This window comes from Seriola aureovittata, chromosome 11 (assembly GCF_021018895.1).
Source record: "Seriola aureovittata isolate HTS-2021-v1 ecotype China chromosome 11, ASM2101889v1, whole genome shotgun sequence".
Lineage (NCBI taxonomy): Eukaryota > Metazoa > Chordata > Actinopteri > Carangiformes > Carangidae > Seriola > Seriola aureovittata.
Window position 1 is genome coordinate 10,496,696 of NC_079374.1, and position 26,710 is coordinate 10,523,405.

Consider the following 26,710-nt stretch of genomic DNA (forward strand, 5'->3'; position numbering starts at 1 on the left):
TTTCAAGACCATAAAGCATGCTTACAAAATGCAATCCACTGCATGATAATAAAAAAAACAGAATTAGATGTAAGCATCAGAGGCTAGATAATCACAGCATGATTATTTGAAAGCATTTTTCTTAATTTGTTTATTTCACATCAGAAGAGTTTGCATTATCACTGGAGCTGACTGAAATAAAAAGACAAATATTTATCATCTACCAAAGGCTGGATTTCTTACAAACAAGTTGGTCTTATCAAACCTTTGCCATTCCTACAGCAAACTGTTTGCAGAGAATTGCTGAATGCAAATTAAATGTCAGAAGATGAGTGAGAAAGTTTTTATATTGTTATTTAACAAAGACATTAAATATGAGGTGGCATTACGCCTTTTTATGACATGTTTTAATTTGGTTATGTCATTGGCTGATAAAATTCCTCAGAGGCAATTTCCAGAATAACCCATCTGTCAGGGATGTTTGGTAACGGACCATCTGACAGCTGTTAATTGTGGGGATTGGCGTGAAAACAGTCAACACGGAACTTCTGTCTGGTCATTTGGGGCCATGCCACATCATCGAGAGTAAAAACCTTGGGAACTATATACCAGAGGACAAATCAGAGCAAAAATACAGCTATGATCAAATGAACTGGACATCACAGACTTGTAATCACACGGATCTCCACATGTATTGCAATGAAACAGAACTGAATAATAGAAATTGAAACAATTAATAAAACTGATTCACAGCCATTGAAAATGTGAATTCACTTCACTTTTTCCTCAAACACCATCATTCTTTTTCTCCACATGAAGTACAGCAACTTTGGTGACAACTTTTATTTTTACTTATGTAATTCACAGCTTGATAACACAGTTTTATTTTGCATGCAGTCCTATCATTCTTACTGGTTAAAAGGCTTAAAAGGTCCTTGAAAATCCTGAGTGTATTAGCTGCTCTAGATTTCATGAGGCTGTTGCTGTTTTGCCAACGTTCTTTTTTTATTGTTTTCACAACGGTGATATACAAAGACATGTATTGAACAAACACGTCAACCCCACCCCACCCTCCCAATTGTTCCAATTTTCGGTTGGGGCTCAAAATAATAAGTCTGTTCCTGATACATAAGAAATGAAGGGGTCCCAGATATGATGAAAATGATGTTCTTGATGTTTTAGTGTGTAGGTGATTTTCTCTAAGGGGAGAGTGGCAGATTGCTCAGATAACAACTTGTTAATTCCTGGTCTTGTGGTGTTTTTCCAGGATAGGGCTATTACTCTTTTTGCAATTAATATACCTATATCTATAAATAATTGTTGATTTTTTTCATTTTTCGAATTCTCTGAGTACAAACCCAATAAAAACAACTGTGTGATTAAGGGTACTGAAATGTGGATTAGCATTTGCCAAGCTCCCTCTTTTCATCCAAGAAAGGTTTTCTCCTTTTAAATGTCCTAGTTTTGACTCGTCATCTCATAATCTGGGTTTTGAGTTACAAGAGAAAAAATGGAGAGAGGTCGAAATGACTACACTAACAATTCCTAACAAAATATAATAACAATTTATAAAACGAAATTATGTCATGTACATATTTGTACAAATCAAATCAAACCAAACCAAAATATGGGCCCTGGCTGTATTGTATGTATTCGTCAATAGGCCTTTATCACAGCAGACATTTTGACAGTGGGAAAAGCACAGGTGTAAATGATAAAATGAATGATGTTTGAATTCCACGCTGGATCACTGTCATACTGCCACGGCTTATTGGGTTACACCAATGGAAGTGAACCATTGCTGATGTCTTTAGTTTACCTGTGCTTTTCCTATGATGACAAGTCAAAATGTCTGCTGTGAAAAAGGCCCATCACTATTACTATGACTGCTGTTAAGATGTGCTGGCACAATATAAAACAATCAAAAGTTTAGATGTAGAGAAAACAGTCACAAGATCGACGTTTTTCAAATTAGCTGAGTATCTATTTAATTAAGCTACAGTTGAAAATGAGCCCAGCTGCAGCTCATCTGAGGATTTGCTGTGAAATAAGCAGTGACTACAGGCAAGGGTGGAGAGGATGAAGTGTAGAACAAAGCATTATTTGGTTGTAACGTGTGTCTTTAACCCTACTACTGTTGAGGGCTTTTTGAATGCGCACTTTTGCCCTTTTTCATAGCTTTTACCATGATCTTCCCTGATTTCCCTCGGTGTGATGTCAGCGCATGTGCCGGTGGCCTACAAGACAACAAAGATGGCCGGTTAAAGAGAAAATAAGATCAAAGAGAGATAACAGGCCTCATACATTTCATAATATAAAAAAATATCATGATATTCCACAACATCGCAAAGTTCAGAGACAGCAGTGGCATCTCTCCACTGCTGGTTTTGTGCTTTGTGGGATTAATGTGCCAGAATGTGTATATAGTATATATAGTAAAACTGCTTAAGAGTAGAAGTAGTCAGAGGAAGAAAATAGGATATTAAAAAAACAGAAACTTCTCAGATCATCTCCAAGTTTTTACTCGTTATCATGGTAATTTATCTCGATGCCTCAGGCTCAGCGATTGCAGCAGGTTTGCGGTTCATCGCTGCACTATAAGGATGTGCTTAGTTTGCAGTTGTTACTGCAACATATTTAAATTTTGCTTTTAAAAGCCTTTAATATACAATCAAGAGATGCTGGCTGTTAAAGGATGTGACGCTCTCAGTTAATCTACTTTGGAGGCTTTAAATAGCCTTATATTGGTGCTTTGGATTATTTTCTTTAAAGATGAAATACTGTAGTTCCTACTTTAAGTTATCAGGAAGCTGTACTTTAAATGAAGTTATCAGCAGCCCCACACATTCCTCAACAGAAGTTCTTGTGCTGAGATATTAAGAAATTGTCCATAAAGATATTAACTAGATGACCAGTTGTTTCTGACCCTCAACACAAATGTATCTTGGTCTTCTTGCCATAGCTCACAAAGAATTGATGGCTGAACAATGAACTCTCTTGCTTTTCTGTGGGTTGGACCTTGTTCAATTTTCAGAGGGACATGACTACATATCCTTTAATAAAAAGCTGTGTGTTTAAAGCACCCCAGAGAAAAAAAATTATTACCTGCAAGTGAAAAGCAGAAGCTGGTACACGATGTGTCATGGAGGTCGCACGTCTGTCTGTACTCTCTGTAGCCAGCATTAGAATTGCAAAGGCAAAGACCAGGGAATAATGATCCAAATATCATGGTGCCTGCAGCCATAGAAAGGAACAAAACATGATGAAAAGGCTCACACTTTCTCATAGTGTTGCACCTCGTTGTACCCTGCTCAGACTTTCAGTACCACACACCTGGTCAGTCGCTACATAAAGTCAGCACGCTTGTTGGATTTTTCATTTCATCCAAAACTCACAGAAATTGTTGAACCAATCGTTCAGCAAAAAAAAAAAAAAGAAAAGCTGGACCCGGTTCCACTTTGGCAGCAGCACAATACATCATCTGGCAAGAGCACATTCCTGGTAGAATCCTTTGTAAAGTGAATACTGTAATTCTGCTGCATCAAAAACATGAATGTATGACTCACACTGGCTTGTAATCATCCCACCATTACCCATAGCTGTCAAATCTGAAATCTGTTTTACTCTTGTATTCACTGTCAGCGTAGGAGGGAGAGCCTTGAGTCTTTTGGACATAAAAACAAGGGGTTTTATCCATTAAGTCACTTTCATTTCCAATATTGTTTTTGCTTAGCCGGTAATGACAATAATTTATGTACAGTAATGTGGCTGTAGCTGTTGCTCAACAAGACATATACCTAAGTGACAGATATTACATTTACTCTAAATGAATTTGAATGTATAAAGTTAGACAAGTTACAATCAAAGGGGGGGTAATTACACAGTAATTTCAGTCTAGATTGTTGATGACTGTGAAGGCCCTGGGCACCACAGGCCTGTGATGTAAAAGCAGCATTCAAATCTATCAAATAATTACCCTGCTGTCAGAAAAAGAATTAAAGGAAAATGTGAGTAAATTAAAGTAAATGAAGGTACAATTAAAAAGGAGCCACACACACACACACACACACACATCCCCCATGACCCCTGTCATCCCTATGCCTCGTGACGTCAGAGTCGCCTTTAAAAGCTGCTGGATAGCGGAGCAGACGGCACTTTACACAACTGTCCATCCTGCGAGAGCCTCCAGTGTAAACGCGGATTACAATTAATCCAAAAGAAGTGAGATGGAGATGACAGACTTACCAAACATAAAATAAACAGTTAGAAATAAGTTGAGTGGTGTGCAATCTGGGATGAATAATAACAGTTGTCTGAAAAATATGAAGGCGAGAAAGGAAGCTGGTGCACTCACTTGAATTTGGTGAAAAAAGAAGAGGAGACGCGCGATGCGTTAAGGTAACAGGTGCCACTGCGGTCACAATGTGTCTTTTTGCCTTTGTGTCGGTGTCAGTTTTGTAGGAAGCTGCTGCATGCTCTCGACATCAATGGAGGAATGTGCGTTTTGAACACAACGTTGAGTCGCTCAGGTCCCATGCCCCAGAGGAAAAACAGCATGGAGAAAGACTTAAGGAAGAAGCTGGTTTTCATAAACTTTGCGATGTGACCAACCTTAACTACCGAAACGGCTCCAGAGTGAAGAGAAGCTCCGATGAATGGACCGCAGCATGTTTTCTGGTCAGGCTGGTCTGAATTACAGCTTCAACCTGAGCGATGACCGGCAGCTGGTGGACACGCCGGCGGGCAGAGGGAACCTCTCCCCCGCGGGCTTTGTAGTGCTGTCCGTGGTGCTGGGCTTCATCATGACTTTTGGCTTCCTCAACAACTTCGTCGTCCTGCTTCTGTTTTGCAAATTCAAGAAGCTGCGAACACCGGTTAACATGCTGCTGCTGAACATCAGTGTCAGTGACATGTTGGTGTGCTTGTTCGGCACTACTCTCAGTTTCGCCTCTAGTATTCGTGGGAAGTGGCTGCTGGGGCGCAGCGGCTGCAGCTGGTACGGCTTCATCAACTCCTGCTTTGGTACGTACTTTATGTTTTCTGACACTTTGCAGACGCCCGAGCAAAAATATTATTTCAGCTCGTATGTTTGAGAAAGTAAATGTGGTATATGGCATTTTACATAACGATAGCACTATTTATGGTGATATTGTAGATTTTCTGGACATATACGCTTCAGCACTTTATGGACAAGATAAACACATGGGAATGAATACAACCTGAGATAATGAAGGGAAAGCGATTAGATGCATAAATTATGTTTTCTAAAGAGTATGGCTGTCCATCCTCACACCATCTGTTAATTTATTTACTCTGAGAAGCCGTTTAGGCCAAAATTGAATACTTCACGTGCACATAGGCTACAGGCTACATATATACTGGTACTAAGCACTTGCACGTACAGGCTGTCATGCAAATACATACATATGTACATGAGTGAGAGAAAGTGTGTGTGTTTGTGTAAGTATCCATGTATTTGACTGTGAGAATGTATGTGTGTGTGTATGTCAGAATGTTTTATGCTCATGCTTGAGTATTTATATGGGTGTGTTTAGTAAGTATGTGTGTACATGCGTGGTTGAGTATGCATGTATCTGGAAGGCACCGGAAATTGTAGCCACAAGGTGAGGAAAGTCAGTTACTGAGAACATGGTACTCGGTGCACCATTTGAGCCTGCGTATAGATATGTTGGTTCTATTTCACATGGGATATGTAAAGACGGTGGACAGCCCACTTCTCTCGTCATCAGCTCAAGACCAATCACGGACAAACTACCGCTAGCTGGACACCAGGCCGGTCATATCAGACATGAGGGTTAGGGGTCAGGGTTGGCTACAGTTGAAACCCAAATCTTGTTTCACTTATAACATTGGTATTGTGAACAGAATAAAGTGAAAATCAAGCAACACCTCCTTATCAATAATCACTATATTTTACAACCAAAGGTTCACAATTTTCTTTCCCTTTTCCACTATTAAAGATCCCATGATTGTCAGAGGGGAACAGAAATACGAATCTACCGTTGGCAGAACATTGTGATCTTTTCCATACTAGATAGAGGTAACATGTTCTTGCTCTGGAACACGGTCACAGCCATAGCTCCACAAGGTGGAGAGGGGCCAGGATCCTCCTGGTGGCACCTCAGTGGCACCCTGTGACATCACACAACCACGTTCTACTTTTTTTTTTTTTTAAGTATATTTTTTTGGGCTTTTTATGCCTTTATTGGGCAGGATAGTAGAGAGACAGGAAATGGGGAGGCAGAGAGGGGGAATGACATGCAGCAAAAGGCCGTCCGATGCGGGACTCGAACCGGGGCCAGCTGCAGCGAGGACTGTAGCCTCTACACATGGAGCGCCTGCTTAGACCACTACGCCACACGACGCCCCTACTTTTTTGTTTTTCATATATTTCATCTAATTAATTCCGCCAAAGAGGTTACGATTTCGCTTGTTTAAAAATACTAAGGGAAAAAAATAGACTCTTTACTAATCCTCTGTCTCATTAATGTAAGAGTGAAAAAGAAATGAGCCGAGCTGAGATAGTTCACGTATACTGGGTACTCCGCTTGGCTCACATGCTAGTTGTGTTGTGTGGCTACTATGAGAACCAGTCACTTCTGGGCTTCCTGTACAACAATAGCTGCTACTGAGTCTACTGGACACTCAATATGACTCCACTCCCAAAGATATTACATCAAACACTGCAGATAGCTCCCATTTTCACTCTTTGCTTTGCTGTTAAGGGATTATGTTCTGGAAAGCCATTCTTTAGTCATGCAATATACATTTGGCCTGTGATTGATAATTGATAATAGATAATACATAATAGATAATAGATCATAATTTCTTAATAGATCATTTGGACACAACTGTATCATTGTATAATCTGTATGTCTTGTGAAGTTAAGTTCTGTTTATTCACCTTCTGTGTTTTGTTATGCCTCACTGAAAAAAAGAGAATTTTGTTGGGGAGGAATTTCCAGTGAACTGAAATACTTCATACTGTGTTTTTGAAGTAAGCAGGTGTTCGTTTTGACTTTGAGTTTGCTCCCCTCGGGGCTTCCATACTGTGGTGCTCAGTATTTGTTTGTGTGGCATGATAATGAACGCAGGAGATGGTGCACACTGAGTACTGACGTCCAGTGAGTCTGTCAGTTACCAGACATCAGAGGCTTATGTACAATGCTTATTTCATGTTGCTGTTCACCTGCAAATATTGTACCTGCAGGACTTGGTAAAAAACTCTGAAATGCTGATGAGATATGCTGCTTCACATTGATAAGACACTGACTTCTCAAATACACGTATATATATTTTACATACATATATGTATATAATGTACACACACACACACATAAATATATATAAGACTAGCGGTAGAGAGCGATGTCTACCATGTTGGTCCAAAATCTCCCATAGGTGTTCAACCAGGTTGAGATCTGGTGACTGAGAAGGCCATAACATATGATTCAAGCCATTCAGTGAGCTGTGTGGAGGCATCTGCATTTGCTGTTTCTCCACTCATTTATATGTAATTCTGTACATTTATTTTGTACTTGTAATGTACAAATGTTACACAAAAAAAAAAAACACTCACGAGCAATACAAGCAATCTTGTATCATCTTTCACAGTGGTACTCCTATATGAGAGAAGTATTACAGTACATTACTTGTTGTCCACAGTGGTGGCCTTGTTAAAAGAACAATAAAACGTCAGTGCAATGATACACGCTTACGCTTGAATGTGTATGAAAATGGCAAAGCGCTCTGGTTAAACTGCAAACAACCATATTAATACCTGACTTTGATTATTCATTTCTTTTACAAATATCCCGGCCACCATCCGCACCCTGCTGTTTCTCCTTCAGATGAGATAGCAGAGGAGCTGCTTCTATACGTCTTTGCCGGAGCACTTACTCACACATCATGTGTAACAACATGATTGATCACCAGTTGCCTGAGGCTAGTTTCAAACAAGGATGGAGGAGGATGTCATTTATTTTGAAGAGAGCAGTGAAAACATAGAAAGTCCCTCCCATCTTCTCTACAAATCATCTTGTCTGTCTATTTAGAAAACCAAAGGTAATGCCAGAGACCAACATGATGTAGAATGACTCATGTTTATTCAATCCATTTATTAAAGTTGCTCAGTGTAGATTTACACGTTTGCCGAGTAATGCCTTTGATTCACAACAGGATCATTTGTGATGAATTTGGTGATCCTCTGACTTGACATCTATTGCCATCATCAGGTCACATTTTTTATTTAGTGTATGACCAACGCATTTACAGATTACAATGTATGTGTTAAAGGGTTTTTTTAACAACAGGGTTATTTAATTGCTTGTGTGGGATGTTGACAATAGATATTGCAAATCTTGGCTCAGACATGATGTGCTGTGGTCATCACTCTCCTATGTGTAAATTATGTTGAACACATATACATACATTAGGGTAGAGAGTAGGACTCTAATGCACTTCTGAGCTGCTAAAACATGTAAGTCATAGACGGTTTCATAAAAAAATCATATTTTTGAGCTAAAAAAAAAACAGATAGACTGGTTGGTTGTAATAGAGTGGTTGGCCAGAGTGAGGGTGACCTAAAGGAGAAAAACAACTGCTGTCAGAGTGGCATCGCAACCATTATTTTTGGGTTTTTCATCAGAAGGTGTTGTGGTGAAAAAAAACACTGAACCACGAATATGTCATCATGTTGCTTCGAATAATCCTAAAAGTCCTAGATTTTCCAGCAGTTCAAGAAGAGCTACATGATAATACATGAGAGTGAAATGAAGAATTATTCAGTGAAAGTATGTTCACTGTTTTTCATTATAAATAGATAGTTTCACAAACAGCAACATGTTTAGAATAGTAATCAACCCATAACGTGACATTACAGGTTACTGAAATGTTAAATGTTAAAAGGTATTACCTAGTTGTGTATTCATTTTGAATTGAAATATTTATCACAAGCATTGTGAGGTTCACGTGCTACAATCCTTCAGATAGAGAATAGCTCTTAAACCAAGAAAGCAATCAGAAATACTTTTAGCTGTGCAATGTGTCAAAAAGAATTTCTCTTTCTCTTTCATGGTTAAGAACAGGAAGGAACACTTCACATTTTTCAAAGGTTAATATAGGATTCAATAACATCCAGATGAAATCCATATTAATTCCAGTCAGTCAAACTAATTCCATGATTACTGCTGCCTGTCAATGGTGATCATCACTATTGTGTAATAGTATTGGCATTCTATCTTATTTCCAGCTGGTGAATGATGTAGGCTTTGGCATTGCAGGCTTGAAACACATAAAGATATTAAAAATGCTGTAATGGCATTGTAGAATGTAAAATCCTAAAAGCTTTATTTTTAATGAGATGACAGTTGTTCATTTCTTCAGTAAGGTAATCCTCAGAAAGAAACACGGGGGGTGGAGTTAATCAGTTTTTTTCATGTTAAATTCTTCTCCATATGGTTTGTTTTGTCTTTTTACCTCCAATAATAACCTCCCCATTTCCATTATACTTTATTTTCTAGGTTGCACCAAGACAAAAGTCCTGTGCTGTTTCGGCTATTGGAGGAATACTGTGTGTAGGATTGTAAAATATTTGGAGTAGGTTGTGTAGCTATTGCATTTACTCAAATAATGAATTATTCTCATTGAACTTGCACTGTATTCAATAGTGTTTGTGTAATTACTCTCATTGACAGAGGAGGGAGACAAATGTTCCACACTGAAAATTAAATTGAGTTTAGGAAACAAAAATAAGGCCCAAATCTAATCTCCGCCATGATAGACTTACATACAGACAACTACCCAAGAAAATGCTTGAGGGCCTCTACATGAGCTCTCACTTCTGCAAATGAGTTGGGTATACTTCTTGCATGATAAGATTTGTTTGTGTGAACATTAAAATACTACTACTACTACATATAACATCATATCAACTTGGATTTAATTACAGTGAACGACTGTCTTTGGCTCATGTGAGGCCCATATATTTATTAGGGTTTAAGGTACTTGCATACCAAGTTGAGTGTTATCGAAACATCTGAGTTAATAAATAATTATGGCTTGGCGTGTTGACATGAATGCTATTTACAAGTTGGAAACTTGTTAGAACAGTAGTTGCGATATGACAAGAATGCAGCATTAGCCTCTCTAGCAGCTCTGTGAGGCTGTGATAATCGCTGCAAAAAAATCAAGATGTTATCGGACACCTGTTGAGATCCAAGGTTTGTTTTTGATCCTGCAGCGGAGGAAAAGTAAAAAAAAGTGGCCATATGCTGGTGTTGTGTGAGAGGATAGTAATAGCAATTATTAATTTAGCCTCTGAGGACCATGAATATTAAAAGGTGAAGAGTACGTGTGATTTCTGGTGGCTCCCATCAACAAGATTTGAACAGAAGGAGAGGATTTGATGTGAGGAGGTTGCCTCTTTTCTTTAGTTACCTTCAGGTGTTTTTTCCACACAAGTCGGTAGACTATGTGTTGGCCTACTTTATAGACTGTATGTTTATCCATTTTACTACATACACATTCATCTCTCCCTTAGCTGTAATATATTACCCTGTAAAACTTGATGTCTGCTCTAAGAGCTTATTTTGACTTTAATTGGAAACGTTTGCATTTCTGAAGTTGGGGCATGTAGAAGTGACCCTGAACTCTACTCATGTACGAACTGCCCCCGATGTATCATCGGTGTGTTAGTGTAGGTGTGATAGGTATGTGCTGTTGAAGTAGCGCTGTATGAATGTGTGTGTGAATGGGTGAATGTGACTCGCAGTATAAAAGCAATTTGAGTGGTCAGTAAGACTAGAAAAGCCCTATATAAATGCAATCCATTTACTTTAATCTTCACTGTATATTATAAGTTCTGAGTGACAGTAAAAAGAGGCTTTCAAGCATTTTGTCATGCTTCAACTGTTTTTCCTCTCAAAAGATTTTGTGCCTTCTAACTCCCCATTCCTCAAATGCCAGATATTACAATATGACTAGTCCTGCACAAAGGTTTTGTCATGAGTCTTCCCTTGTTTTTGAATTATAATGGAAAATGTTGGTAACATCATGACACTGTGAAATAGGAGAAAATGAGAAAGATATAGAGCTCAGAGAAGAAGATATGAATGGTGGCGGGTGGGTGACAAGGTTAGATTTGGCCAGGGCTGTTTCAGGGAGCATTAATCCTCCATAAAAATGTATGATAACTGCTCTGAACAATTGGTTTGCTCTGTTCTATTTTATAATGCAGAAACGCAACATAGATCCAACAATCAGAGGACACATGAAAAAAGCCAGTACTGAGGCCCTGTGGTGACTGCTGCTCCATCACAATGTGTGTGCACCATGTGGAAACTACTGACATGTCATAGATGGGATTATAGCTTCAATCAGCCACAGATAAAGAATGAAGAAAAACAATATGATTGAAACTAAGAAACTAAATTTACATTTCAAATGCATCACTATCAAAATCCGCCGCAGTTCTAAATTAGGTCCCATGGTTCAAAATTAATCTATATTATCATCTGACAATAACTAATTAGGGAGTTAGACAAAATAAACACTTAGATTTTATTACAAGTTCTGTTTTGTTGTTAGTGCCCTTTAGAGCTGGAGAGGGTTAGAGGATTTTTGTAAGTTTTGCTTTTGCTACAGCTAACATTAGCATCAACAGGTGTTTACTTACCAGTCTAGAAGAAATGTTGAGCATGCGAAGAGTTGTCTCCACCTGTGGAAAGCAACACCAATGTGAACTCTATCTCTATCATGTCTTTTCCTCTACTGAAGTTAACACGCTAACCGGCTAGCCCTGGATGTTTCGTCACTTTCTGATAGCAACTCACTGTAGCCTCCACTTTGCCCTGAAGGGGCAGTGCTGCTCAGAGGGCATTATAACCTCTTGTATTAAAAAGACAATGATGGCCAAAGATCTTTCACCACCCACTCCTGATTGACTCCAGGTTTTACTTTCAATCAAACAAGACACTGATTGAAATTCACTTTATGCACCTCTAATGGTTAACTTCACTGAGATGGTTTGGGTTGTGAAATAGTTGGGAAACCCCAGAGAGTGACTAATACAGTGTATGTGTCCACTAAGCCCTGCTAATGCAGAAGCTCTAGAGATGGCATAGTCGGTGCACTGAAATATTTCCACAACTAATGGATGGATGGAAGTGACATTTTACACAGACAGCAATGGTTCCCAGCAGATGGATCCAACTCACTTTGGTGATCCCTTTACTTTTGCTCTAGCAACAACAACAGCAGGTTGATATTTTTACTTATTTACTTATATCAACATATTCTGAATGGATTGGAAAAAATGTTGTATAGACAATAATTTTTCCAAAATGATTACTGATGCGGTTGATCCTTTGACATTTTCCCTAGCATATTTTATATTGAAATGTCTTATTGGATAGATTGACATACATTTTTGTGAAGACATTAATGGTTTTCTAGAGGATGAATGCTACTGACTTTTCTTCTGGCAACATGAGGTTGACATTTGTGGTGAAGATCAAAATGTTTCATCAACTATTGGATGGATTGTCATACAATCTGGGTTGTCCCTTGCAGAATGAATTGTTATCACTTTGATGATTCCCTGACTTTTCATTTAGCACCACCATCAGGTCAAATTTTGAATGTGTTGTTTTTGACCAAGCACCTGCTAAACTAAAAGCCCATGAAGCACGTACCACACAACAACTTTTGTAGTCAAGGCTCACCAACAAAGTATTCAAGAACAAAATTGCCGGCACATCAGACCCACACACGCAAACAACAGCAGCAGACCATGTCCAGACCATTAATCAGAGAGGAAAGAAGAAAAAACAAAGTTCCGTTTCACAAATCTGTTTTCATTTTTTAGACTTGTTGTGTAATCTATGATTTTTGGTGAGATATTTGATCATTTCAACATTTATGGAAATAAAACCATGTGAGAAGTTTAGAGGGGAAAATCTCCATTTGGTGGACTCTTAACAACTCAGACATCTGAAATGTGACCCTGATTAAACACTGCTTTTTGTAAGAATAAGCCAAAAAAGTTGAAATGTACTTAATTAATTTCCATCACTGATAATACAATTACTTAGCTTTCATCACATAGGTATTTTAATATTGTTCAATTAACAAACCAGATAAAACTCCTGAGTGACAACAAAGAGGGTGTTTCTTAAAAACCTAACACCAAAAAGGTGAGACTAACTAAGCCACCACACCAACAGAAAAGACTATTTACATGAATAACCCTAAATCTGACTGAGCACCAGTGTTTGCCAACATTAGATATTGGTAATGAAATGATAAGCTAACATTGGAAATGAATCGGCGCTTTCAGCTAGCTAACATTAGCTAGCTAAACTGTAACTTGAGGCAAAAGTTAGAAACAAGATAACGTCAGCGTTCATCTGTAGATGCTTCACACAATCTCATTCAGAAACAGTGGTTAAGACAGTACAGTGTATTAAACCAACTGGATAGTTTGCTACTGCCACTTACATTTACCATCACTGACGCACGGGGGCAAGACGCAACGCGAGACACTGACGCGAGTAAGAAAAGTAAATAAGACTTGACGTCAGGGTTAGGGAATGGTACGGCCCAATTTAGGGGTGTCTGAAATCGTATCACAAGATTCTTCAAAGCATGAGTATGGAAAACATATTGTAATAGTTATAATTACAGGTATCTTACACTGACTGATTTAAAGTATTGTCTTCATTATTTTTTTCATGTTATTTTTGGTATTTTATAAAACTTTGTTAAATGTTTCTGTTCATTGTCTTGGTGAGCCAGATGACTTAAAGCTGCCTACACTCACTCCTCTGCCTCTCTATCTTCCTCAGGTATTGTGTCGCTGATCTCTCTGGTGATCCTCTCCTATGACCGTTATAGCACTCTGACTGTATACAATAAACGAGGGCCAAGCTACCGCAAGCCCCTGCTGGCTGTTGGGGGCTCTTGGCTATACTCCTTGTTCTGGACAGTGCCCCCCCTACTGGGCTGGAGCAGCTATGACATAGAGGGGGCAGGAACAAGCTGCTCTGTATCCTGGACGGTTCGGACAACCCAGTCTCACGCCTACATCATCTGTCTCTTCACTTTCTGCTTGGGTCTACCTGTCCTGGTGATGATCTACTGCTATGGCAGGCTGCTCTGGGCAGTCAAACAGGTAGAGAGACAGTACAGAATATGTGTGTGCTTGTGTTTATGCTATTTTCCTGTTAGATGTTTGAGGCGATACCACACGTTACTTGAATGTATTATCCATCAAAATCCACCTTTTGTGTATTTGTGTAACACTGCAAGCTTGAAAGGAGGCTAAAATAGTTTTAATTTTTCATAAAGAACAGCAGGTGGTATATGTGATATAAATCCATATCAGGTATCTTTGAATCCAATGGTGTCCACTTTTTGAGGTCAGAACATTTTCAAAAGATCTGTGGAAGCTTTTCAAATCAGTGTATGTTCAGCCAGCAACCCCATGAAAAGCGGCATCCATTAATTACTGCATTCATTACATTTCAGTGTCTAGTGGAGCGGCAGAGTGGTGGACTCAAAGCTCTCTTCTTATGTTCATCAACATCATCTTCAATAAATTTTAGACAGACCTCGCCCATTAAAAAAAGCTGTATGAGTCTAGAAAAAGAACCCCGATGCTTGAATTGCTCTTTTATGACAATGACTCTTCACACAACATCAGAGCCGAAGGGTCATGAACAGATCATTGCATGAGAAGAGCAAATCGTTACATATGGTATTGAGTGGCCTTTGCAGACCCCCAGGTAATGGCAAGATCATGGTCAAAGTTTTCATGTTCCCAAGCCTGTGCGCTGGAAGTGCACATGGCCTCTCACTACTCCCATCTGACATTACTTGTGCTAAGTACTGGCAGAGTACGAGGCATTTTCAGGAATTTTTTGGTCTGCTTCGGGACCATGAAATAGCCAGTAAAAAGGCATAGCTTCCCCGTCCTCCGCTGGGACTACAGAAATAGCTTCTTTCTGCTCTAGCTCCTGTATCTTGCTGGAGGGAGAATCCGCTTCCTCCTGGGAAGAAATTTGTCTCTCACACACCACAGTGGAGGAAAGAGATATTTTCCAAAATTGAAGCAAACAACCCAAATATAGGGCTTGCTCCATCAATTAAATTTGACTGTGTTGTGGCAACAAACCTGATGCACGCTAAAAGAATATACCTGAAAACTCTTTGGGCCTCTCCACCATTGAAATGTCCCAGTTGGACATGTTTGTGGTGACACATTGGAAAGGTCAATGTCTCCCTGTCAGTCACATTAAAATCCTAGGACACTACACATCCATCTCAGACATCTCCCAAACAGAAGTGAGAGAAGATGACAGATGTGATGATGTAACATCAATGAAATCTTCAGCACAGCTGTAATGAAGTTTGATGGAAGAATTAATTAGGCTAAATACACCAGCAGCAAATGTCAGGTTTGGATGACAGTGTAGATCAAGGAGGCATCCATCACAGAAAAGTTACACCTGCAATTTGTCCACTCAGCTATTAGACCAGAGTGCAGTGCAGCTAGAAGGTGTTTTCACACATACACTGTCTGTACTGCTCGGCAAAGTAAGGGAACAAGGGAACTCATTACTTAAAGTTTTCTTTTGTGAGGCAGGTTAGGGAAAAAGTTGTTAGTAGTTTTCTCTTATTATTGAAGCAGTTTTGTTGTCTTTTAAATACATGAAACGAAACCAACCGGTAACGTGCGTTAGTTCCTCACAGAATAACCCACTGAACACAGCAAAATGATATTATCCTCACACTGTAAGTGGATCCAGCTGTATAGACAATAGCTGGACTTCCAGGCGTCTTTTCACCATTCATCACTGTTAAGTACATCTAAAGCATCCATGGCTCTGACTGGTACATGGAGTTTTGCTGAGTTTTAGGGAGTGACTTCACTCCACTTAAGTAAGTTAAATCCTTTGCACTCCAAGAGATTTAGATAGTTTAATCTTAAGGGTAAAGGGGGTTAGCACTGCAGGGGATTATCATAGCATTCCACTTCAGACAAAATGTAAGCCACTTGTTTCTTCTCATTTTAATCCAGTGTCTTTTAAAGCACTTTGGACCTCCGTTTTTAAAATGCTATACATATAGAGATTATTAGAATATGATTGTGTAGAACACAAACACAGAAGGATAATGAAGGAGGAGGAGTTGTTGTTGGTTTCCCTAAATAAATCATTTTCTCCGTTTGGACCGACCCCTGGTATCAAAAGGCAGCTTTTGCAAAGTGCCCTTGGTCTATAATCACCTCTGTATGGGTCACATAAGATGAATTGGTTACAGTTCAGTTTCATTACTTTTGTTCAGTCACTTACACACAAAAACATTAACACACGTCACACACTTTAGACCTAATAAGTTTCATGTCATGTCAGATCAGGAAATCATTACCCTAAAGTTACCTGATCATTGGGCAAAGGCACTGAGTGGGAACTGGATGTGTGTCAACTCACACACTGGGAGGCTTTTGAAGACTGTGAATTAACACGCTGACTCAGAAAGTGATTTAATTTTCTGATTGTGTCATCATCCGTCCGTTCAAAGTGAACAGAGCTGATCACAAAACAAACAAGATGGAAAGCAGTTTCTTTATGTAAGATACCACAAATATGTGAAAGTCCCCCTCCGTAGTCAGCCCAGGCGACTACAGTGATTCAGTGCATGCACAAACACCATGATTAATACTACAAAGCATTCCCTATATTCCACAATATATTGTACATTCCTGCAGAAATATCACATCACATCATACATTATATTATAGGGATTTATTTATGTCACTTTGGCTTTGGTCTCGAGTTATTTATTTTTTTACACCTTTTTTAAAGGCCATGCTCGCATTAAGTCTGTCTGAAAATAATACCTATGTGCCGTATGTATATTGACTGAGTATTAGTTGAAATCATTTCTCCTGTCTATGTTGGCTGCTAAAAGATCCATTCTTTTGAGAAATTTTCACAGTAATGGTTGACAAAATCCTCCGTCCTTGTGCAAAAATGCATTCGAACAGCTCATTTGAAAGTTTCCTCAGTTAGAGTGGCTAAGTTTAGTGTTTTCAGTACAAAAAATCTTCTTTTTTATTAACTATTAATGCCTCAATTCTCCAGTTTGTTCCAAACTTGTAGAGACTAATTTGACTCATAATGACAGTGTGTGAGTGCATGAGAAATCACAAGTAGAATAGTGTAATGGTGTGTACATTTTTTTTGTGAGCATTTGAAAAATGTTGTCAACCTATATGTTGTTATAATATGTTTGTCTTATTCAGACAGAAACAACTACATCAAAATGATAGCAAATGGTTTTACACTTTGAATGAGCTGAAAAAACAAGTTGGAAAAACTAATCCACTCTCATCAAATATGAGCTTAGTAAAGTCAACAATACCAGAAGCTCTGCACATAGAGAAGGGTGGTGGTGTGAGCTTGCATCACATCCGAGTGATGGTGAGACCAGCACGATTATACAACCCAGTGTGTACACCTGCGTGATACTAGCTGATTCTAGTGTTGAAGCACCTGGTCAATGAATCACTGATATGAGGTATGAATAAGAACAAAAACAGCTGATGGCAATCAGTGTCTGTCTGAACTGATCATGGACACGTTATGCGAGCTGAATACAATGCCACCATTCAGCCTTGCTGCTCATTTAAACCAGTGGCCAGTGCTATCACAACAATACAAAGAAAGCATTTTAGTCATAGACCACCATTATAAAAGAGATATCTCTTAACCTTGAAATGCAAACAAGGTCAGTTATAACTCCTTCTATTATGACTTCCATGATGGTTTAATATTTCTAAAATCCTCCCACAGTCTACAAAAAGGCACTTTTAAACAAACCTTACTACCGGTTAGGAGTCTCGGTCTTTCAGTGTCAATCGTTGCCGAAGTTTAAGAAGTCTGCAAGCCAAGCTGCTGCTAACGTTTGCTCAGCTTCTTGCTCTGAAGAACTTGAGATCCAAATGTCTGATGACTGAAATCCTTCATCCGGTTGAAATATACAGTTAAAACGACGAAAACGTAAAAAAGTATATCCTAAAAATGTGGCGTAAAATTGGATCAAATGTCCATTATGACCACTTATGGCAATACAGAAGAGGTACATATTGTACCTTTAAGTGTGTGACATCATCTCAATGTAAAATCCTTGAGCTGAGTGCGCAGATGGAGCCAGAAATAGAAACACTAATGTGCAGCTGGCCGAACGATGTGGAAGCAAACCCAGAAGCTAGAAAAACGATTTGGCTTATGCACTGGGCAAATAATTGTCACTCATATAAATAATTGCCAGTGTCTGCTTCAGATAATACGTCCATGGAACTGAAATAACGCTTCATTACTGTGGGAAGGTATGCAACAACAGACTCCCTCACCTACTTTCTCAGTGTAAAAGTAAACAATGATGAGAGAAGAAAAACATCAATGTTACCAGAAAAGGGGGGAATTTTATTTTCAACTTGCTTCTTGAATAGGAATTTATTGGATATCTCCTGCATGAGTAACTATTTCATGCTATTGAAGTTATATCATCCATGATTGGAGCTGAGCCCCTGCTGGCTCTGTCTCACTCAAATCCCATCAAAACTGAACATCATTTGCATGAGGTGCGCAGGAGTCTCAAATAAAGTTATGAGAAAGAACTGGGCTTAGTGGGTTACGTAGAGTATCTGCATGTATCATGCAGTGAGCTGGAAAAGTCTCCCACTTCAGTCCAACTCATGATCATAATTTATCACCATAACAGAAGGGTGAAAGAAGGGCTAAGATTAAGGAAGAGCCATCTGTGTTTGAAGACATCCAAAGAGTGATGTTAAGAGAACTTTAATTGGATTAGGATTAAGATACAGCTTTGATTATATATATATCAAGAGACCGCCTGTGTGTAAGTAGATTTGTTGAATTTGGTTACTGCTACTAATCTGCTCAGTCCTCTCAATAATCTTCCTCCCAGACTGAGGAAGACCAGTTGTGCTCCAAACATCATCCTCTCTGTGTAGAATTAAAGAAGGGAAACAAGGTAGCAGTGTGTGGGTATGAAGTTTAGATTTTCTACTGTCTGATTTCATCATCTTATAGATATACAGATAGTTACAATTAACAAGTCATTGCCTTTTTGCATCTCTTTTGTTATTGATGCATAATAGAGCAGTGAACTAATGAAAACTGTTACTATATCGATGCCTTCCCATAGATGACATGTTCATCAGTTTTTTAAAAATGTCTGCGTATGTTGTTCTCTGGATTAGCAACACAGCAGGTGCATTCAGTGACTGCTGGAAGTCAGAGCGTCCTTGAATGCACATTCAACCTGGGGTCTTTCTAAATGTGACTTGTATTTTTCAAGTTTGTCCTGCAAGTTTAGTACAAAGACAGAAAACCATCAGCTGCCTTGAAAGATAGGAAATAAAAGATGGAAATGAATCAAGAGAACAAACTATCAAAACATCTCAGCTCGATCACTTTCTCCTACTCTCATGCACAGGTGGGCAAGATCCGAAAGACTGCAGCCCGCAGGAGAGAGTATCACATACTGTTTATGGTTCTGACCACAGCCGCCTGCTACCTGTTGTGCTGGATGCCTTATGGCGTCGTGGCCATGATGGCAACATTCGGTCCGCCCAACATCATTAGTCCTGTGGCCAGCGTGGTGCCCTCGCTACTGGCCAAGAGCAGCACCGTCATCAACCCTCTCATCTACATACTTATGAATAAACAGGTAAGTCAACAAACGTGTGATGCTTGTGTGTTTGTGTGTGTGTGTGTTTGTTGACCAAACTCAAAGTCATCATTTGGAAAATCAAGGACAGTTTGACATGTACAACAGCTTTATTTACACAGTAAAAAAGACAAATTACAACAGCTGAAATCATACAAATGGTCTATTTAAATATTAATTCAAGTGTAATAAGAGGAGAATTCACTGACAAATCAAAGTCAAGAAGAACACCCTAAGGCTGTTGGGAGTGAAACACGACCTTCACTCTTCATATGTTCAGTTATGGATGCTTCTTTTTCTCTTCCTCATTTGGGGAATGCTGCAGGAGGAAAATGTATTAAAAAAATCTTTTTTTAAAAAACTTAAAATGTTGAGCAATCCTCCAGAGGCAGTGTGTGTTGCAGCAGATCCAACAAAACTGAAAAAAAAAAACACCAGACATGAAAAATAGGCCTCAAGAGTAAGGAGCTGAGAGGAGGCGGCTGAGAGAGCCAAAAAGTAATAAACAGTGTAGCATGTTTTCTCATCCCACCGCTTCATCCGTGGTCAGACATTAAAGTTAATGTCAACTTTCACTACAATGTCCTGTATTTAATACTGGCAATAAAACTGTTGTATTGAAGAAGATCAAAAATTAATTCATGTTTCATCTTAAGCATCCCAGAGAAAGCAGAAGCACCATAGGGGTCCTGCTATCACTTTACTTCCTCATCCCGGGTTTAAATTGCCCAGCTGAGACATAATTAAAAGGGAATTTGGCACAATATTAAGATGTGAAGATGAAGTTGCCAGAAGGAAATTGCACTCACTCAAGTGCATCCAGGGAATTAGTGATACCTGCACCGCAGCTGGATGTGATTTCCCTGGCCACAAGCATGCATTAAAATCTGTAAAACACCGTGTGTGAAAAAGAAAATCTTATAGTACAATCGCCTCTCACAACATTAATGACAATGGTGTCTACTTGCAGCACAGTACGGCACAGACAGTTTAAGACTCGGCCCTGATCTTGACTTGCATGCTCTGTGCGTTGGAAAGTGATCAAAAATGATTAGAGATATACATGTACAATATGTTCAGGGTTTCTGCACCTTCAGTGTGTTACAATCACAAGTACTAAAACATTTAGTAATTTATCTCGACAGAGAAACGTAAAAACCTACAGCAGAGCTGAAAACCTGCATGGTTTTAAATGAATGCTGAAATCTCCTTATGTTTCAAAAATGGTTCTTTGCGTCTATTTTGTAAACCTCTGGTACAGTCCTCTAACAGTTGCTGAATTTCTGACTTTACTGGGGTCCTTGTACCACAGCAGCTTCTAATGACATGCCATATAATCAACATGAAACTGGGGCTGGGTATCAAACCTTCATACTTTTAGTACTCGAGCCTTGATTATCAGAAACTCTCTTTTATTTATTATGACATAACTTGTCAACTGCTATTAATCAATGTATTAACCATTGTGTGAGATGCTGCACGTCAGTGAGGAGAACTACTTTCTCGGTAATATTCGATTCGCAGAATTTTGCATCAATGTGATGAAGTACTTTTTTCATGTATGCAATTCACTGAATTAACTTTTTTAATTAACTGTCTGGTTCTTTCATCAACACATAGTTTCGATAATGACATGCAGTATATAAGTGTTACAATATAAAATACCATGATAGAGGATTTTACCTATATTGTCCACCCCTACTATGAAATATTGGAACCTGGCGCTAAATATTTGGTCAAATTCTTGTTTTTTTCCTTCAATTTGTTGAGTTTGTTGAATGATACCAACCCCAGAATCATCTACATACAACTACAACTACTACAACTACTACTGAGCCATCTTCTTCAACATTCAAAGCAACATTTCTGTGACACGTTTTTCACAACTTATACTGAACCACAACCAAATGGCACAAGCACATTTTGTAAAATAGCACAGCGAGTAATAAAAATCTCTGTTATAGGCAAGATTTTTTCTGACTGCATGTCTGCGGCAAAGAAAAAACAAACACAAGAACAAAAAACAAAAAAAACAAACAAAAAAAAACCTCACAAGTAACCCTCTTTTCTACACTGAGCCAATAACTCTAGCTTGTGCTGCAGATGTGGCACTGACTCACTGTAAACATAAAAGTCTTCCTAGGAGGAGACAAAGCAAATCTGATGATATTACCGGTTCAAATTCCTCTTTTATAATCATCTTTACTCTGAGCTGTGGAAGGGCACAGACCAATATCAGAGGATTCAGAGAATATGAGACATTTATAGTTGTAGGAAATGAGCTTCATGCTTGTTATGTGACGAGGAAATAACCCTGCAATGAGCTGCACATACGCAGACCCGCGCTGCAGTAGTAAGCTCCAGGAAGGGTTTGGCCGTTCCACGCTGTGGCAAAATTACATTCAATAAAAGAGTGAACTGACCGTCAAAAACAGGGGCTGGTGATTGCAGGGGCAGAGCTGAGAATCCCCCTGACACAGATCACTTCAGCGTTATCAACTGCTCCGCACCTCTCATGGCAACCGAACTGCACGGTACTACAGTCCTGCCACAGTATACAGTGCATGTTTCCAAACAGCCACAAGGCAACCCGAGGGAAGTGTTCAGTCGACCACTAGGCACAGGGTTACGGCTGTTCTGAGCACCTGTTTGTACTGTAGATCCATTTTGGCCCCATTTGTTTTGATTTAATTACATCCTCAGTAAAAAAGAAAAAATGTGACTATAGCACGCAATAACACACAACACAGCTTCTGATTTCATGAGAAGATATCAGAACAATGCCAAACAGGAACACCTGCTATAGAGCATGAAATGTACAGTAATATGACTGATGTAACTAAATCTGCCTTTTACTCTTTGCGTTCCTCTGCATGTGTCTGCAGCGTGTTTGTGAATGTGTGTTGCATTTGTGACATTCAGCATGAATGACTTCTTTGCTTATTCACAACCCTTTGGACCAGAAACAAAAAAAGAAAAGTAAAATCACAAATATCCACCGTTATAAACAGTGGCCTTTCCTTTAAGTGGAGAACCACCCGTCACTATTTAAAAACATGGATTTTTACACCATTGAAACACACCCAGTTATTGAAAATTCACTTGTCTATCTAAAAACATTGATCTGTTGCTACCCTAGTCAGCTCCACAGCTAACGTGGCTCAGCTAAAGCAGAGAGAAACATCTTGTACAGATCCATCTCGGAGACTCCTCCTGCAGGTCTCTGGTCTGGTAAACCCTCTTGATGAAGACAAATTCTTTCAGAAGCCTCCACGCTGATCCCTCCCCAGAGGGGGGTATGGCTTATGTTCTTCATGGGTCTAATTTGAAACTTGTAAGATTCATCCTCTTTGTCTCCAGTGGTTTTATTGCACCTCTCCCTTAGTCAGCCAGAAAAGGCCAGAGTGTGTGTGTACATCAAGGTAAGTCAGCTTTCATATCTCAGATGTCACAGTCGACGGTGCTGAAGCCTGGGAGAGTGACCCGTCCCTTCCTCCTCAGGTCACTCTCGGGGCCCGTGTTGATCCGCTGGATCAGGCTCTTCTCGTATAGGAGGGGATGGTAGGCACCCAGTGTACAGGCAGCGTCATAATAACGCTCGTGGTAGTGGCACAGGTCTGTCTGCCTCATGGAGGGAATGTACTCGTACACGTGCACCTGCTCGCACAGCGCCATCATCAGGAGGATACCTGCAATGGGAACAGAAAGAGAAACTGTGACATTTACTTGTAATCATCTCCTGGCTTACTTTAAAACCTGCTGTTACCCTCAACAGGGGAATTTGGCAAAGAGCAGTGTCCTTTATTTTTCATTGCCCAGTACAGCCACAGTCTGATCTGTTGGCCGTTAAGCAGCTGTACTGGGGCAGTTTGGGGTTAAATTAATTGTTTTGGGAAACGCACTTGAATGCTTTCCGGTCGGGAGTTAGATGTAATAGCCTTCCTCAAAGTCGGCTACACTTGCTCCTTTAGGGAAAGCATTTATCATAAGATCTCCACCAGATCTGCACAATGTCAAAAGTCAAGGGCTGCAGTTAGACCGTGCAGTTCTAGGGAACACATGCAATTGTTAAGTGCAAATGTGAGGTTCAGTTGTGCTGAAAAAAGGAGCATGCATGTTCAGCAAAAGCCTCCTTTAGATTAAAACAGAACTGAATACATAATATATGAAGACAGTGGGTTTTCCTGCCTCAGCAGGTGCTGCATCGTATCTTTTGTACACACTGATATGTTACCAGCACAGAGAGATGTTGGCTCCCACGTACATTTTATTACCTTTGTTGTTTTTCTTTCCACCTTGCTTTTTACTTTGCTGCTGATCTCCATTTATCATTTTCTCTTTTGTGATTATTATTCTGCTCAAAACCCTACTCCTACCCCTGCTACATTGCTGCTCTCCAGTGTGATCACACACACACACACACACACACACACACACACACACACACACACACACACACACACACACACTGTTTCCATGTGTTGGGTCGCCTACTTCTTTTGTTGGATTGTGCTTTTACAGCACAATCCAACAAAACCAGTGGAAATGAGAATGTGATTGTTTTCCACAACCGCACACGTTAAAGGCCATCAGAATCATCAAAACAGTCCTCAAGTAATGGCCTTCAAAACCGCAGAACACAGGTGCCCTTACAAGAACTTGTCGTGTCCCATGTGTGTGTGAAAAAGCCCCGCCTCGAGTTGTACAAATTCATCATGCAACAGAAATGAAAGGTCAGTGGTAAGTGTTGGAGGCAACCGCCTCTACTGCCAGTGCAACAGGCCATTAGGGGACCATTCTCTCTTCTCAGGCATCACTATCTGTTCACTCTGAGGACATGTAAGTGCACTTAGACATGTTTTCTGCCTAATCAAACTGAGCAGACCAGCGCAACGAGCCTCTCTGGCAGTGTGAAACAAAGGCCAATCCATCTCTGACGTTACCAAGGACTCACACTTTGGCGGGCTTACATTATGTTCACATTATCTTTCTTTCCCTCTCAGTTCTACAGGTATTTCCTGATTCTGTTCCACTGTGCTCACTGGTCAGCGGAGAACGGCAACATCTCCATGCCGTCCAAGACCACGGTGATCCAGCTTAACCGCAGAGTGTACAGCAACACGGTGGCCTGCACCGCCCAGATCTCCACCGACACCCTCAACCAGTGCTGCAGCACTCCGGCCACCAGGCAAACAACCCCCCCGAGGTCACTACCAGAGCCTGAATGTCCTGAATATAACCCGACCACAAACACGGTCATCACGCAGCAGGAATAACTCACGCCTGATAACTGCGCTTACAGTGTGAACTACAGTGACACGTGGACTCATGCCTGACGCATTTAGACAGTAAATGTAGTATTTATATGAGCTTGTGTTTGTATAGAACAGAATCGTTTTGTGTGTGCGCCCAGTTTGAGTTTTTGTATTTATTTTTTCATGTGCAAGGTACTAGATGACCATAGAAATACAAATTCCATACATTATACACAATATGGCCAAGTATATGTGTATATATGTATTCAGTATATGTGTCTGTTCAACATCTCATTCCTCGACTATCTGCATTTACATGTTGATATAACAGCCTGCACTTTTCTGGGAAAGCTTTCCATAAGAACCTGGCTGCAGGGATGTGATCTCATTCAGCCCCTGATGTTTGGCGATGAGGCCTGACTCACAGTCAACGCTCCAGTTCATCCCAAAAATGAGTTGGACTGGTTTAGGTCAGGGCTCTGTGCAGGCCAGCTGAGCTCTTCCTTACCAAATTACCAAATTACCAAAGGAAAGTCTTTCTTTCTTTCTTTCTTTCTTTCTTTCTTTCTTTCTTTCTTTCTTCACAAGTTGAAACAGGAGAGGGTCTTCCTCGAATTGCTGCTAAATGTTAGTAGCTTACTATTGTGCAAAATATTGTCTTATGCTGATGTTTCAGTTTAATTGGAACTAAGGTGACAAACACAAACCGTCCAGACCAAAAGTATATAACTGTTATTTACTTTTGGCCACGTAATGTCTTTAACCCTTGGTTTTTTTTTTTTAGGTCTGGACTGTAAGTGCATGACATGCTTTTATCCCAATAGTCATTGATTGATCAATTCAAAACTGTTAGTTGATATACGAGGTTTAGATTGTTGTCGTTGTTAGATTGTTGTTGTTTTTAATGAAACAATCTGCAGATCTTATCACCTACTGAGCACATTTTCTGTAAACATGAGAAACAGGGTAAAAACGTAGAAGGGTCGAGCATTTTATGGTTTCTCAAAATCCTCGTCTCTTAAAGATTCCTGACCCCAGCTGCACATACAGGTTGAAGATTTGTATTGATTTCAGAATTGTAGCATTTATGTGTTTTTATTCCTTCACACTGTGACGCCTAACGTATTTAACATTTCTGTGATAACTTTCACACATATAATTTATGCTAGCTCAATTCCTTTTTGAAATCCATGGACTGTTTTTTTTTTTTCTTTTTACAAAGCAAAGATCTGGTGCCTTTTTCTCTGTTGCTGTTTAGTCAGTCTGTCATTTTGCTGCTGTAAATGGCCAGGCTCCAATCAGTGTCTAAGTGGATTGATGTATTTGTCATTTCATGCCCATCTTTTCTTCCTCTTACTCCGGCCTCTGTACTGCTCGGACTGTAAATTATTGATTCCTAAAAGTTCTCACACAAAGACCTTATCCTGCATTTAACTTACAACTTGTATATATCTAAAGTTAATCATTTTGTTCTGCATGTAGCCAAATATTTGTTTTTTTTCTACTTGTGTGTGTTTGTTTCTGTCCTGGTTACTTTGTGCTGCATGATTTCTTTTGTTTCTTTGTACATTACATTTTAAAATTGATCAGATATCTTGAAGTGAGACACAAACACTTAGACCTGTATTAGATTAAAGAACTCTGTAGCAGTGACTGGTCACATCTGTAGTCCCACTCGGGGACAAAGAAGAACCAAC

At 39.6% G+C, this 26,710-nt stretch overlaps 2 protein-coding genes and 1 long non-coding RNA gene across 4 annotated transcripts in view; 1 reads left to right on the plus strand and 2 right to left on the minus strand.

The window, feature by feature from the left end:
* On the minus strand, window positions 1–13,556 carry LOC130177441 (uncharacterized). Of its 2 annotated transcripts, XR_008829017.1 has the most exons (5): window positions 13,498–13,556; window positions 11,675–11,716; window positions 3,085–3,213; window positions 2,165–2,216; window positions 1–580 (listed from the first exon to the last, which is right to left on the minus strand). It is a non-coding gene; the product is annotated as an uncharacterized LOC130177441 (long non-coding RNA). The 2 variants fall into 2 exon arrangements; XR_008829018.1 differs by lacking the exons at window positions 11,675–11,716; window positions 13,498–13,556 and adding an exon at window positions 4,334–4,458.
* Window positions 4,635–26,234, plus strand: tmtops2b (teleost multiple tissue opsin 2b). The gene is made up of 4 exons (XM_056389199.1): window positions 4,635–5,001; window positions 13,845–14,170; window positions 19,525–19,758; window positions 24,762–26,234. Exons 1-4 carry the CDS (start codon window positions 4,635–4,637, stop codon window positions 25,032–25,034), a joined length of 1,200 nt encoding a protein of 399 aa, XP_056245174.1. The 3' UTR covers window positions 25,035–26,234.
* st6gal2a (ST6 beta-galactosamide alpha-2,6-sialyltranferase 2a) overlaps window positions 19,845–26,710 on the minus strand; it is a 40,274-nt gene continuing 33,408 nt past the window's right edge. The window contains exon 9 of the mRNA XM_056389198.1: window positions 19,845–23,447. Within this exon, the coding sequence (XP_056245173.1) occupies window positions 23,200–23,447 (248 nt within the window). The 3' untranslated portion in view covers window positions 19,845–23,199. The remainder of the gene's footprint in view (window positions 23,448–26,710) is intronic.